The 15,221-nt window shown below is 45.9% G+C and overlaps 2 protein-coding genes across 4 annotated transcripts in view; one reads left to right on the plus strand and one right to left on the minus strand.

Annotated features, from left to right (window-relative positions):
• LSP1 (lymphocyte specific protein 1) overlaps positions 1 to 15,221 on the plus strand; it is a 512,003-nt gene that overhangs the window by 215,757 nt on the left and 281,025 nt on the right. The window lies entirely within an intron of this gene.
• Positions 10,918 to 15,221, minus strand: part of CTSD (cathepsin D) — a 37,896-nt gene continuing 33,592 nt past the window's right edge. For both annotated transcript variants that reach the window (XM_050953720.1, XM_050953721.1), the window contains one exon: positions 10,918 to 14,108. In XM_050953720.1, the coding sequence (XP_050809677.1) occupies positions 13,947 to 14,108 (162 nt within the window). In that variant the 3' untranslated portion in view covers positions 10,918 to 13,946. The remainder of the gene's footprint in view (positions 14,109 to 15,221) is intronic.

Genomic DNA, 15,221 nt, shown 5'->3' on the forward strand with positions numbered 1-15,221 from the left:
CCCAGGTGCACGGCTCGAGGGCGTGGGCATCAGTGCACACGCTAGCCGGGAAGATCACCTCAGACAGAAACCATCTACCACCTCCATCAAGATATTTAAGGAGAGATTTTGATGCAACCTTAACTATGGAGTCACTGCCGAGGCCTTGGTAACCTGGACCGAACATATACACGCCATACAGGGCTGTCTGGTCAACCAAATGCTGGGAGCACAAGTCTAACGCGAGGAGGGTGTTCAGCAGCGTTTGCACTCCAGTCATGGGGAATGGATAGAAATTGGATAGATTCTGCATGCAGGGAGAGAGACACATGCACATGCAATCAAAACAAGAGAGAAGCATCCCCAGGCCAACAGCGTCTGGAAGCACACAGGACGTAGTGCACTCTGCTGCAGAGAGGAGGAGATGGATGGACATCATTAAGGATGGTAAAAGCCAGGAAGGGTTGGGATCTGAGTTCGGTTTTCTGAGCATCCCTATTGTTGACAGGGGTTGAATTAAATGGTTCCCATCTCTGCTTTCTACCTATCCCAAAAGCTACATTGAAATAAACCGGCTCACCCAACTTCACAACCTAATGACCTCATTTTGTGGGGTGGCCAATGCAGCAAGGTCATAACTTTCAGATTGTCCCAGACGGGACAAGCGTAAAGGTGGTGCCCCAAGGCCACTAAAGATGCTCTGCAGTAGTGGATTAGTTAGGTGAAGACAGGCATGGAATTGCATCGAGTCTTCTTTGGCTGGAAGGCCAGTGGCTGCAATTTGTGGCACTGGGTGGGGCAGGGAAAGCAGTAAAAACGAGGGGATGCTCGTGTTGAAATGATAATTAAAGACAGAACTGTAAGACACATGAGTGGCCATTTATGAGAACGGTTCCCCAGAGCGGCTGCTGAGATAAAGTTCTCCTTAGGATAACATAATGGCTAACAGAGAGAAAACAAAGAGAAGGAATAGTCTATTTTCAAGATGGTGAAAAATTAACAGTAGGGAGCCACAATGTTCCATGTAAGGATTCGTGCCCTTAATATTATCATTTACGATCTGGAAAAGGGAATGAACCATAAGGGTGGAAAAATATTGCAGTGACGCGCAATGATTTAGGTAAATCAAGACGAGAGAAGGTGCATGGGACCCGGAAGCGAGGTGAATGGGCAGATAATTATCACTATTGATCAATGTAATGTAATTTGCAGTGTTGTAACTATGTTGGCCCCATGATTCTTCAGGTCTGAAGAAGAGCTCCACGTAAGCTCAAAAGCTTGTCTCTTTCACCGACAGAAGTTGGTCCAATATTCCCTCACTCACTTTGTCTCTCAATGCAACGTAATGTATATAGAAAGGGATACTCTGAAGTACTGATACACATTGCTGGGTTCAAAATTAACTTTACATCTGGAAAAATACCTGTGGGTAACTGGACAGTTGAATCAAGACCTCTGCTCAATGTAGAGTGGAAACAAAACATTGTGATGTATAAGGAAAGGAGTGGAAAATAATATTGAAAATATTGTTATGGTGAAATGTGCTAATGGCTGCTACCATGTGAGTCTCAGGCTTTGAATACACTAGCACTTTTGTCAGCAAAACTTTTGTCGGTCGGGGGGTGGAAAAAAAACCCATCCCCCTGCCCAACATAAGCTTCACCGACAAAAGCACCGGTGTGGACAGTGCTATGTCAGCAGGAGATGCTCTCCAACCAACATAGCTACTGCCACTTGTTGGGGGTGGTTTAAATTATGCCGGCAGGAGAGCTCTCTCCCGTCAGCATAGAGTGGCTACACACGAGACCTTACAGCGGCAGAACTGCAGAGGTTCAGCTACATCTCAGTAATCTCTCTAGTATAGCCATAGCCTTAGATCCAAAGGCAATCACAGACCTCATCAAACTAATGGGTGTGCTAAGTACTCTCAACAGAAGAAGTAATCAAGCCGCATTATGCACTAAAAACAACTGCAGACTATTGGGGGTGGAATCACCCAAGGCACTAGGCAAGACAAAGCTAAGCCATGTGGACTGAGGTTTGCTCCTACTGTATTCAGGGGAACAGGACTTTTGTGCACACTTTTTGTAAATAAACAGAATTGCTCCATCGATACCTGAGTCCTATCATCAATTTCTCCCCCCAACAGAAAAAACCCTGCAAAGTCCCAAATACTGGCTAACTGCTTGGGCCAAAAGGCAACAATATTATAGTGCCATTATATACATAAGTGGGATAGCCTCATTTTGAATACCGTGCTCAGTTCTAGTCAATCCATCTCAAAAAGTATAAATAGAAGGGAATGAAATACAGGCAAGGAAAATGATTTGACATATGGAGAGACTTCAGTAGGAGAAAATACTGGAAAGACTGAGATAGTTTAGAAGTTTACTGAATGCATTGATCAGAGGAAATACTTTTTCATACTTTGTACAATTAAACTGTGGAACTCACTGCCACAAGCTTTTATTGAGGCAGCATTCATAAAAGGATTAGACATTTATATGGCTAATGAGAACATCTACAGACACATTAGGGAAAAATCATAAGGGATATAAATTGGTGAGGGTGACAAAGAAACTTCCCATTTCATAATTGTCCTTTACAGCATATTTGCACCTTACTCTGAAGCAGCTAGTGTTTGCAATTGTTGGAGGCAGGATACTAGATTAGATGAATCACTGCTCTGATCTGGTGAGGTAGTTCTTTTGTTTCTATACGGACAGGGCCAACAGCTCACCTGCATTTGGGGTGCAACACACCAAAAATTACTTCATCACCCACTCACCCTGTGAAACCTGGAACTTGTTCTGAGGAACAAGTAAGGAAGTGAGGCAAGAAAACTGGAGAGAAATGATAGTGGTGTGGAGTGGGGACTGGTGGAGAAACAGGACCAACAAGACTGCTTTAGAAGTCAAGGAGAGAGGATCAAAGGCCTGGGGGCTGAAGGAGAGGGAAGAGGCTGGCACCGAGAAGGGAGAGTAGAAGTTAAAAATAGTGGAGAAAAAAAAAAACACAGAAAGTGAAAAATGAACTGGGGAAGAGAAGCCAGATCCAACATGTTAGAAAGCAAGGGAGAGAAGGATGGGCCTTTAATCAAAAATAATCAACTAAGGGAAATACGGGCACTGAGAAATACTGAATTAAAACCCGAGATGGAGAAGAAAACCTAATGAATAGGAAGAATAAAAGGAAAGAAGAGTAAAGAGCACAGCTAGGGAGATGCGACAGCTTCTCCTTTCTAAATATCATGGTCTGTTTGCTTTAGCCAATATTCTGGTCCAGCAGCTGGATACTGTTAGAAGCCGAGGCTGGTTCCCTGCAACGAAGCGAGTCTGACATGACACTGAAAGTAAATCAGGAGAACGGGTTTATTTCCGTGAGAAGCCTAAACAGAGAAAGGGCTGAGCTCTGCAAGACAGGGGTGGGAAACTTTGAGCCACCCAGGCTTCACAGCCACAGTTGCCACCCCTCCATCAAACAGCCTGATCCCTCATGCTGCCTGGCAGGCACTAAGTTAGTGCAACACATGAGAAGCACTGCCTGGAGAGGCACTATCAGGTGTTATCACAGCAAAGGAGCTCAGGCCCCGCCTTCCAGTGTGCTGGAGACAATGTTCATATAGAGCAGCAGTTGATGAGGAAGAATTCTGCCGTGCACGCAGCTATACCACCCAGAGTTATCCCCTGGCTCGCTCCAGAGGGATGCTAGAGCTTGTTCCTGGTTGCAGACATTATCCAGAGTGGACAGTGACCTGTCAATCTCCCCAGGGCTCAAGATGGTACAGGCTGTGGCAGGGGAGGGGGGAGGAAGAGGCTCAAGGATAGCCTCCATTCCCCACTGAGCTCCTCACCACAGTGCTGCCTGCTGGCAAGGCTTGGAGACTACTGCTTTCTCCTGCCCCTGCTGGCTGAGTGGGCACCTGTGGGAGAAGCACTGAGGGCAGATGAGGAGAGAGTTTCCCTGCCCTCAGTGCCAGCCCCCACCAGCAGGGAGGAGTGACTGCCAGGGAATCCCTAATGCCTGCTCAGTCCCTGCAGCCCTAACTGGCTGCATGAGAAACTAGCTGCAGCTGGAACGCACACATAGGGGTATCTGACAAAAAAGTTCCCCAGGTAACCATTTGCATTTTCTTATTTTCCAGATTCTAACAAAAGAGTAAGGCAAGAAATTCAGGCCCCACCAGTGGCACTCAGCCCCATGGCCTGGGAAAGCCTGTCTTAGGGGATCATTATGGCTGGCTACATGGCGTGGCTGTTTACGACACCAGCAAGAGAGAATGTTTATCTGGGTGTGGCTGGGAAGGTGTGCGGAGGAGTGGGGTGACACCGCCTGTTCAGATCTGACTTCATTCTTTTACTATCCACCTCCCTGATTTTCTTTTGTGTAAAGGTGACAGCTGATCTGTGCTCTGAGATTTATATGGAAAGCCGCACAAGGAGAAAGCAGCAAGCGGCAGCCATGGAATATCAGGCCATATTTCCATTTGAAAGCAGATGCTGATGCCATCACAAACTATGGGAGTAGAGCCTGAGTCATGAGACCCCCTGAGCTGCAATCTCCTCTTCTGTCACTGCTGCGGCTCTCATCTCCTCCTTTCACTAATATAAAGGCCAGCATGTTTCCCTCGGAGTTAGGTTTCCTTTAACAATCTATTGCTATCGCTATGGAACTAAACGTTTACATTTTACAAGAGTCCCTAAAGTGCCATCGTGCCAGAAGATGCTTAAAGCTCCACAGGCTCTCTGGAACCACAGGTTCAACTGCCAGCAGCATCACCTCATGCCTTCATCCCTCCTATAGCCTCCATAGGCCTGATTCTCAGTTACCCTGTCCCTGTGCTTAGGGCAGGGCTGGAGGAGAAGGGGCATGGGTAGCTTTACACTGTATTCACACACATTGTCCTCTAGCATTATTCTGGGGCCTACCTGGCCACCAGTGTAAGTCAGAGCAGCCTCAGGACTGCTTGACTTCCATGTCTGCTTCCCAGGACCTTCAATGGTCTTTGAGAAGCAGGGAATAGCCAGAAAGAGTAGTGCACCTTGGACATTCCCCTTCCCTGTCCTCCACACTAAGAGCTGGGAGTGGAGCAGCAGCAAACCTGATGCCAGGCCTGTTTCAGCTGGAGAAGCCCCCTGCTCAGAGGGCTCTTCCCATCCCCTTTATGCTGCCACTGTGCACCCGAGAATGGGGTCCAATGGAGTTTGCTACATGTGGCTCTTTCAGATGAGACTTTAAAAACCAAGGTCCTGTCTGCTCTGCCTCGGTACCACAGCACCACATATGCGTGCTCATTGGCCCTAGATTCCATGGCCAAAAGATCACCCTAGTCACTGCTATATAGTACACTAGCACCAGCTGGCTGCCACCATCCCACTCCAGAGGCAGTAGCATTTTAATGAGGCTGTAAGTCCTGTAAACAAGGCCTGAGCCAAAGTCCACTGAAGCCAATGAGACTCTTTCCATTGATTTCAGCAGGTGCCAGACGGCCCTATAGTTTTCAAACCACTTTGGGATCTCTTCTTAATTATTATTAATTCATAATCTTTCAAGATGGCAAGTGCTGTATAATCTATCACATGGTACATGATCATGGTCACCGTACTATTGAACAGAATGTTACATACTCAGTATTTCAAAGCATTAAAAAATCATGAGTCAAGCCTGAAAAAATTATGAAATTGGCTTAAAAAATCATGAGGGTTTACTTTCACTTACATTTTTCATTCTTTTATTTGCCTCTGGTTTCTGAGCCTTTAGGGGTCATTCTCTACAACCATAAAGGCTGAACATCTACTTTTTTACAAATGAAAGCTGAGATTATAATTATTATTTGTATTCATAGTGCCTAGGACCAGGACCAAAAGAGATTCTCTTGTTATCACTTGACCTGGGGGAAGGCTTTAAAAACCATCACATACTGTGAGACTCATGACAGAATCAGGAGAGTTGGCAACACTAACTGAACTCTCCCTACTAGAACCAGAATAGCAACACTGGGAGAACAGAAGAACGGCCATACTGGGTCAGATCAAAGGTCCATCTAGCCCAGTATTCTGTCCTTCCGACAGCAGACAATGCAGGTGCCCCAGAGGGAATGAACAGAACAGGCAATCACCAAGTGATCCATTCCCAGCTTCTGGCAAACAGAGGCTAGGGACAACATTCTTGTCCTGCCCAAGAGCACTATGTAGGACTGAATTGCTCAACTTTTCAGCAGAGGAAACACAGCAGCAACCCTATGGAGCTTCTTTCCTAGCCCCACTCTTTGAAATTCTCTCTACTGAATTCTAAGCTAGCTGAACAATAATATTGTTTGACATTTGAAAGGGTCAGGTCTCCTTCCCCATGCTTCTTCTCTCCTATCCTCTAGCTTTTAAGCTGCATTCCACTTCTCTTCCCCTCCCAAAGGAACCTAAAAATAAAATTAAAAAATCAGAGGAAAAAGAAAACAACCAACCCCAAGACAAAAGTGGTTCATCATTTGTTTTTAGTAAAAAGAGTTTCCAAAAGCAAGAGCTTGTCTTCTAGACATTGCCCTGAGCGTCTGAGTGTGTTGCCTCCATGAACATGGGGTCAGATCTTCCATTCATTTACATGAGCTTCACACTGGTGTAAGTGCATTGACTTCAACTGATTCGTTGCTTAGTATTTAGTAATTCACTGTGTTGCAGGAGAGTCAGCAAGAGGAGAATTGGACTCTTGGAGCTAGGGTATCATGTTTGCTGTTCTGTACATGTGGTGTGTACTGTTTATCTTCTCGGTGCTGGTGGAAAATTTTAATACAGATGAAGTTTCAACTAAATCAAATGAATTTAGTTGTGGAGAGACAATGCAGTAAGTGGAGGGAGATGGCAGAGGAAGGGCAAATGACTCAGATCGTTAATATTAAAAATAGCATTGCAGAAATTAAGGAAATAATGTTGCAGTGCAGGACACAAGTTGAGAGTAGTGGAGGGAACTGAGCCACCTGGCCAGCAGGGGTAGAGAACCTGGCCCCAAATGTAAATGAAGTGCAGAGTACTGGAGAATCAGACAGTGTGCGCGCATCCTGGTGAGTTTTAGGATGTTTTGAGATGAGTGTGGGAATGATCAGGGCATCCCAGGGATGATCTGCAGCAGTAGTTAAAGGCTGGCTCCTCTACAAGACCAAAACTGCACTAATCCCGCCTTTCTGCACAGCCTTGGTGTTTAGTCACAATGCAAGTTGCACATGTTTTAAAGCATAAGCTCAGCATGCCACTGGCACAACACTACACCTGGAAGCACCCCAATGGGGTGAGGAAACATCCAAAACCTCTGCTGGGGGCACTAGGTTGCACAACTTTCCCTTCCCTTCCCGCAATGGAGTCTCTCCCTCTTACCTCTTGTTTCCAGAAGGCAGGCTGGAGTACAAGCATGGGACCAGCAACAGCCCTCTGGCCCCTTCCAAGGTGATCCAAGGTCAGGCCTGTTCTCCTCCCATACAACTTTGTGACCCCTCCCCTCTGCTCTCTCCTTCCTGTCCCTTTAATGGTCTGATTTTCAGAGGGGCTGAAAATGGGATGTCAGTGGGAGCTCAGCACCTTTGAAAATCAGACCATTGTTGTGACTTCCCTTTCTCTTTCCCTTTCCCTTTCCCTCTCCCTCAGCCAGCTGTGCCCCCCTCTTCCTTTCCTGCCTTGGGTCTCTCTTCTGCTTCCTTTTCCACTTCTCTGAAGGGAGCTGAAACCCCCCTACTGGGATGGATGGAGAAAGCACTCAGCACAGAGCAGTAAAGCCAGCAAGGGAGAGCTTCTGGTGGCCACAGCAGTGAAAACAGCATCTCCTAGTGGCAATATGAGCAAACTGCGTGTGGGGAAAACCTGTGTTTTCAGGCCCAGCTGCCTGGAATAAACAGCAACGAGGTGGCAGTAGCACCTTAAAGACTAACAGATTTATCAGGTGGCACCGGACTCCTTGTTGTTTTTGTGAATGCAGACTAACACGGCTATGCCTCTGATACTGGAATAAACAGCATGATCAGAGGACAGCTAAAAAAACCCAGTGGCCACCAAACGGAGCCTGTTAGCCCATATGCACTGGTAAAGTGGTAAAGATGAGCTAGGCAGAAAACAGGGAAAAGGAGGAGCTGCGCTGCTTGGCTTGGTTGTTTTTTACTGGCTCATCCTTTTTATCAGTTATTGTTATTTCTTTGTGTTGTGGGACTGTGTGGAGTCCCAGGGCTAGGCCCACTAGGTGCCATACAGACAGATAGTCCCTGCCTCAGAGCGTTTACAATCTCTTTTGTAGCAAAGGGCTCCACCAGCTTGACCATCCCATTTCAAAAGTCAAACTTCGCTCCCTTTGTCACTAATTACACCAGAAATTATTACAACCACCCACCCAAGCAATCAAACAAACCAATCAACCCCCCATAAAAACAAAATAAATCTAATTCCCCATTTCCTTTCCTGTGTTTGTTTTTTTTTTTTTTTTTTTTTTTTTTTTTTTTGCATTTCTCACCACTTAGACTCTGAAATGAATTTAGGCCCAGATTCTGCAACTAGGTTCACACAAGCAGGTTCTGGTGCTTGTACTAATCCCTAATGGATCAGGGCTTTTAGTCAGTTCCAATCTTGCTTATAGCTAGTTTTGTAATTTAGCTGTCATGCACTAGCCCAATGCAGCAGAGTTTGGGTTGCCAGCACTACAGAGATGTTCTGAATCCAAACAAGAAATCAGGTTCATCAAAGGTTAAAAAGATCAGGAAACCATTTCTAGTAGTGATATATTTTGTTAACAATTTTTTTCCCCAACCTAATTTTTGGGCATATTCTTAAAGTACCTGCTAGACAGTCCCTTTTTAGGTGTGTTATTTTCTTCAGCAAGGCCTAGCAATCCTAGCTCTCCCTTTAATGTTAACTAAGTGGAGGGTGACTAGTAGGAGGAAGATCAAACCGAAATCATGGACCCAATAAGGCACGTTAACATCACTTCTACCACTGGCTTCCCTCCAAAATGAAACTGCATTGGCCCCAGTTCTGCATGGGTTCACCTGAGGAGCTCTTTGCAGGATTAGGGCTTTAAAAGTTCTTTGAGGCAGGCACCTTGCCCTCGTATTTATATTAATAAACATTTGGCAATTGATTACATCTTTTTTCCTAGGCTGAGCATTCGGTATTTGATAGGTATTTATGGGGACTCCTTTCATAGTATAGATGTTAATTTAGGGAAAAAGTTGATTTTGTGGTTAAGGCACACAGCCTTCCTGTGTGACCTTTGCTAAGATACTTAATCTTTTTGTACCTCAATTCCTCATCTGTAAAATGGGGATAATACTTCATTTTGTCATGGCTGTTTAGATAGTAAACTCTTCAGGGCAGAGATTGACTCTTATTGTGTTTGTACAGCACCTAGCAGAGAGGAGCTTCATTTTTTGTTGGGGTTTCTAGGTACCACCATAATACAAAAAGTAATAATATGGGAAAGAGGCTCAGAGCATAGGTTGGATTTTTTTATGAAATTGAAAAATGAATAGTGCTCTTCCTAGATCTGAATCTTTTAGTGTCATCCCATTTCATACATCCTTCAGGTGAGGCACAAAGACATTGGTGTGTGATGCATCTATAGGCATACAGTGCTTCATTGATAGAGCCAGGGTTATAAACTTGGGCTCTGATCTGTGGCCACTGGGGGTGTGTCTGTGTGGATCTGCTTTATGCCATATCTCCAACACAAAGAGGTACTAACACTAGTACAGCTGGTCATGAGAGGATTATCTTATGGTAGGTGGCTCCTTCATTGCGTGGTGCTTGTGTAATATTTGCTGCACTGCCCCCTCCCTGAGGGCCACACAGTGGGAGCGGCTGGGCATTCCCTTCCTCTTGACTGTTATGTGGATGAGAGGCTCAAGAACTGGATGATGGCAGTTCTGTTCCCAGCTCTACTACTGGCCTGGTGGGTAACCTTGAGCAAGGCCCAGTGCCACTATGCCTCAGTTTCCCCATCTGTAAAATGGAAATAACCACACTGCCTTCCTTTGCAAATCACTGAGAGATCTACGGATGATAAGAGCTAGACGTTAGTGTTATAATGGTCATTGGGAGATTATGTAAATTAGAGCAGGCATTATATAGAGCAGAACGGTGCCTGCTGTGGTGGTTTCAGAGCTCCAGTTGGGCTAGGTTGCACTGGGTCATTGATAGGAGGTTAGCATATTGTTTTACAGAATCTCAATATAACGTTTTAATAATTTAATACAGGACAGTATGTTTCTGTCCCTCATGGCTGAGAGGTAAACCTTCTGTAACTGACAATTCTGTCTGCCTCTGTTTGCAGAGAGCCTGAACCAATAGGTCTGAGAGAAGTGAACTGGGCCATGTATCTCAAAGCACGTTACTTCAGATTCCCAGCGAAGATAATGTAAATGTCAACAGTGTTAAATATTTCACTACTGTTTGAACCTATGTAAGAAAGGCGAGTAAGGAGCCCATTGCGATGCTCTGCACAATCTGCTCTGATTGACATTTCACAGCAGTGCCACAAATGGAGCTATCACGGCTTCCTCTTCCCCTCTCCTCACTCCAAATCTGACCTGTGGAACTAAAAGGCCGGAGTGGAAGAGCAGAGGCCAAGCGGGCCTCTGAGCACCATTAACGGAGAGCCACTCCTGAAGAACCCAGTGGAACATTCAAACCGCAGCGTGTGGAGCCTACCCACAGAAGCCCACCTGAGCATATTATGAACATATGTACAATGTACTGTGAGTGGTGTTTCCTTTTCACATCTCAAGGAGGCAGAGCTTGGGAGAATATCTATCCTCCCCCCGGCTCCATTTCAACCCTGAAGTGATTGAAGTTCACTGGGTCCTCCACCCTTCCTGCTGTCCCCCAGCCTCCCAACGTAACGCCTGGCCTAAGTGAAGTGCTCACTACACCTTGGCAATTCCAAACCACTCAAAAGAAAACAGCCACAAGGTAAAGGGGAGAAAAGATGTTTTCATTTCAATTTTCTATAATAAAATGAGATGGTAATTCTGACAGCAAATCAGATTGCCCAGAAAAGAAAGTCAAACAGCATTTCAAGCTCTGTTTGAAAAACACAAGTAAAACAACAAGGGGAAGAGACTGATTTCAGAAGCGCCACGATCTTTGCATTGCAAATATATTAAGTCAAATAAACCGCTCCCCCAGCCTGTCATAAGATGTGTCTTTCAGGGCATCACTATGGACCAAATTCTTCCCTCAGATATAAACGTCCTGTATGTCTGATGACAGAAATTGGCCCAGTGTTACCAGTGAGATGCTACAGAACGTACAATATAGGGCATTATATGTTTTAACAGCAACTACAGTACAATGGCTCCTTCATACAATGCCCTGTGCCTGTTTTGGAAGGGGTTAAAAATAGATCCTTAATAAAATCTAAGCTTGCGGTCAATTCCCTGCTAGAGTTTTACCTTCCACCAAATCTAATTAATGGGCATCTAAGAAAAGTTCTACGTTTAAGTCACTGTATGGGATAAATTCTTCCTCTGAGAAAGGATTTAGCAAAACTTTAAAGAGCTCTGGGCACTTGATTAATTTGCAAATGGGACCCTCTGGAGGGTAGCTGAGTATTTGTGTTTGATGGTTTTTGGGAACACACCATTGTTCTCTAGCTAGGTCTTTAGGCTGTAACAGATGCCTTCAGCTTCTAATCTGAGGCAGCAGCTGAAGAGTGGGCACAGACAGCAGCCCATGGTGAGAACAGCGTATTTATCACTCCTGGGGCTGTGCAGACTGACATGAATATTAGAGCTCCTACATTCGCACCAGTCACAGCTGCCTCAGGCAGCCCCTTCCAGGTGCCCAAGAGTAATGATTGTAAGCATTAAGTACACACAAATGAAATAGCCCAGTCTGAGCAGCAGAGGCTGTTATTAAAGACCTGAGTCAACGTTAGCAAACTTATCACAGGTGCAATGGACTGGAAAAGGGTGGCACTCAGCAGGCTGATGGGATGTGACTTATTTTAGATCATCTCCGCCCCATTCTCCCTGAACATCCCAATTAACTGGCAGCCCTTTTCTCTTCCCCGATGGCAGGCTCAATGTTGGCTTGGACCTGGGGAAAAGTGTGTATGCTCCCTAGTGCGACTGGCCTCCCATATACCCCCAGGCACATTACTGCTCTCACTGCCTGGGGAAATCCTGACCCCACTGAAGTCAGTGGCAACATTCCAATTGACTTCAGTGGGGTCAGGATTTCACACCATACATCACTCCCAATCCTCTCATCTTACTGCTACTGTTGGTGTTAAGCTGGCTCACACCAGGGCAGGATCTGCATCTTTGACTTTTCTTTTTCTCTCTCTGCGTTGTGCCATCACTCATGCTGCATTATACACTTGGGGGCCCACCCCAAAGCCCACTGAAGTCAATGGAAATCTCTCTGTTCACTTCAGTGGGCTTTGGATCAAAGCCTTGATAACTCTACCAAGCTCACTCTCTCCCACTTCCTCAAAACCGTACTTAAAAACCCACTTTATCTCACTCTGTCTACCAATCACTACTTGCAGTCCCTCCCCTGGACTGCTGCCCCATGTTTGTCTTGTCTAAGGGCCCGACAGGGTGAACAGTTCTGTATACGTAGTTGCTGGCTCTTGCCTGGGAAAGTGTGGCTCTGTGCACATGACCATTAACTGTAAGCTCTCCAGAGCGGGCAATGCGCCTCACTCTATATTTGTATAGCAGGGTGTATGTTTACCTGGTTTTGAATAAGAAAAGTAAGCTAGGGTTCGGAATAGGGAGTGTAGAGTAGAGATGAATTGGCTTTCAAAGGCTCAGAGGTTTGGTAAAGAGAAGCACCTGGAACCTGAGATGCTTCCCCAAACCTCTTTGATCTGGAAGTCTTGCAAGTCTCCTGTCTGACTGCTAATAGTCTCTGGTTTGATCAGATCAAAAATACCATAAGTAAAGTTTTCAAAAGCAGCTAAGTGACTTGAAAGCACCTAAACCCCATTGACTGTCAGTGGGACCTAGGGCTTCTAGGTAACTTAAATGTTTAAAAAAAAAAAAAAAAACCCTCTCAGCTCAATAGCTCTTGACAAATTTTCCCAAACAGTAGGACTTTAAGAAAAAATCCAACCAATCAAACTATTTCAAACCTAAGAAGTTTGGGTCATCTCTTATTTTATCTGAACTGGTTTGCTCAGCCTTAAGTGTAAAGATGGGCCATTGTGGACATGAACTCAAAGACCATCATCAAATCCTACCATGGTCCCCTTCCCGTTTCTGCTCCCTGAGGGTTCTACTGGCTGGAGCCCCTATTGTCATCCCTGCCCAGTGAGACATGTCAACAGAGATGGTCACACCACGGCAAGTGTTCTCGTTACACTGCCACGACACAAGAAACTCGGTTAATGTGTTTTGATCCTAAGCCTTCCCTTGTGTATTTTAAGGGATGGCTCATGCAGCCATCTCTCGATCACCCTCCTCAGCTCCACAAGAGAAATCAGTCTCACAAGGAAGCACATTAAAACACAAACTTATTAAGAGCCACCAGACTATTGCCTTTCTTTCCCATGTGACTTGGAGCAGCCATAAGACAAAGTCAGCTCCCTCACCCTGTCATTGGTTAGAGAAGAGGAATAAGGAGAAAGTTTTCTGCATGGGGTTATATAACCCCCTCTTCCCCTCCCAGTAGAACAATGAATCTAATGACCATTACCAATGTGGGTTCTCTGCAGGAGGAGGGGAATCGCAGCTTCATTACCTAATATTTAAAATGGAGCTGGAAGATCTAACAAGGTGAGGCTGCTCTAAATTTGAGTGATCCGCTAGAGCTCTCTGATTATCACTTATTCAAGAGACGGCAAAGGGTCATTAAGAGGGCACTAATATTGTTTCCTTTTTAATTTTAAATCTATTTCCATTTCTTTTATTTCCTCATTTGCTTCCTAATCCTGGGACTCACTCTCTACAGTGCATGCATGTGTGTGTGTGGCAGGGGTGGTGGAGCAGGCACTCAGACACACTTGGCAAAGCCAACAGAGTCATTATCACGGTCAAACACAGTGTAGTAGGGGCCAATGAACACGTCTCCCAGGATCCACAGCGGGCCCCCGGGAGGTGGGATGTCCAGGGCTGAAAATCCACTCAGGCAGATGGTCTCTCCCTGTACAGAAACCTACAGGAAAGAGTGAGAAGGTCAGTAGAAGGATGAGTCCTTCCCCCATCCTCCCACAAGCTCCGCTCTAGGGCACCAACTGGTGGAACTGACTCTATGTGGTATGAGGTATTAACTGTCATCATCATCTATCATGACAGAGACTGGCCCTGAGCTCTCCAAACCCAGTGGCAGATGGACTGCAATAGTAGAGGAGGTATTGAAAGAGTCACATGATGTCCTGTCCATTATTGCTCACCCTGCCTCCCTAGTTTCATCCACTGCAGGAGCTGATGGCTTTACTCAGGCTACGTCTACACTTGCAGATGTAGAGTGCCAGGAGTTAAACCAGCCCTCAGAGACAGCAGCAGGGAAAGCACTGCCATGGGTTCACACAGTGCTCCTTGTGACTGTGGAGCATGTCCACATTAGCAGCTCTTGCAACGCCACAGAGAGCAGTGCATTATGGTAGCTATCCCAGTGTGCATGTGGCTGCAGCATGCTTTGGAAAGGGTTTGCAATGCCTAATGGGGCAGGCACAGTGTCACATGATGCAGGTTTCCCAATCCCCTTGTTGCAGGGCATCCTTCTAGATTGCCAGCTGCTTTTCAAATGGGTGTGCGGGTGGAGTGTGACAGGGAGTGTGTTGTGTGTATGAGACAGTGTATTTTGGAAGGCAGAGAGTGCGTCAGCATGCCGTCTTGTAAGTTCAGACAGCGGCAGGGGGAAACCCCAACATCAGCCCCAACCCCCCTCCTCTCTCTCTCACACGCACAGATGCCTGCTTCTGCAGCAGGAGCATTCCACAGTAATAGCTGCTTTGTCCCAGAGCAGATAAGCATGCTGGCTGTCAGAAACAGAGCTTTGAAAGGGGACAGCTGCATGCCTGCAGCCAAGTTCAAAACAATGACAAGAGTGGCCACTTGACTTCAAGGGATTATGGGAAGTTTCTGGAGACCAATCACAGCACAGTAATGCAACAGTCGTCCACACTGACATCCCAGCACTTCAGTCCGGGTGCAGAAAGCTCTATGCTTCTCTAAGTGCCTTGCCAGTGTGGACACCTCAAGAGTTGGGTGCCTGGGGCTGATTTAATGTGCTTTAATTTGCAAGTGCAGACAAGGCCTTAGCCGT

Source organism: Gopherus flavomarginatus, chromosome 5 (genome assembly GCF_025201925.1).
Source record: "Gopherus flavomarginatus isolate rGopFla2 chromosome 5, rGopFla2.mat.asm, whole genome shotgun sequence".
Taxonomy (NCBI): domain Eukaryota; kingdom Metazoa; phylum Chordata; order Testudines; family Testudinidae; genus Gopherus; species Gopherus flavomarginatus.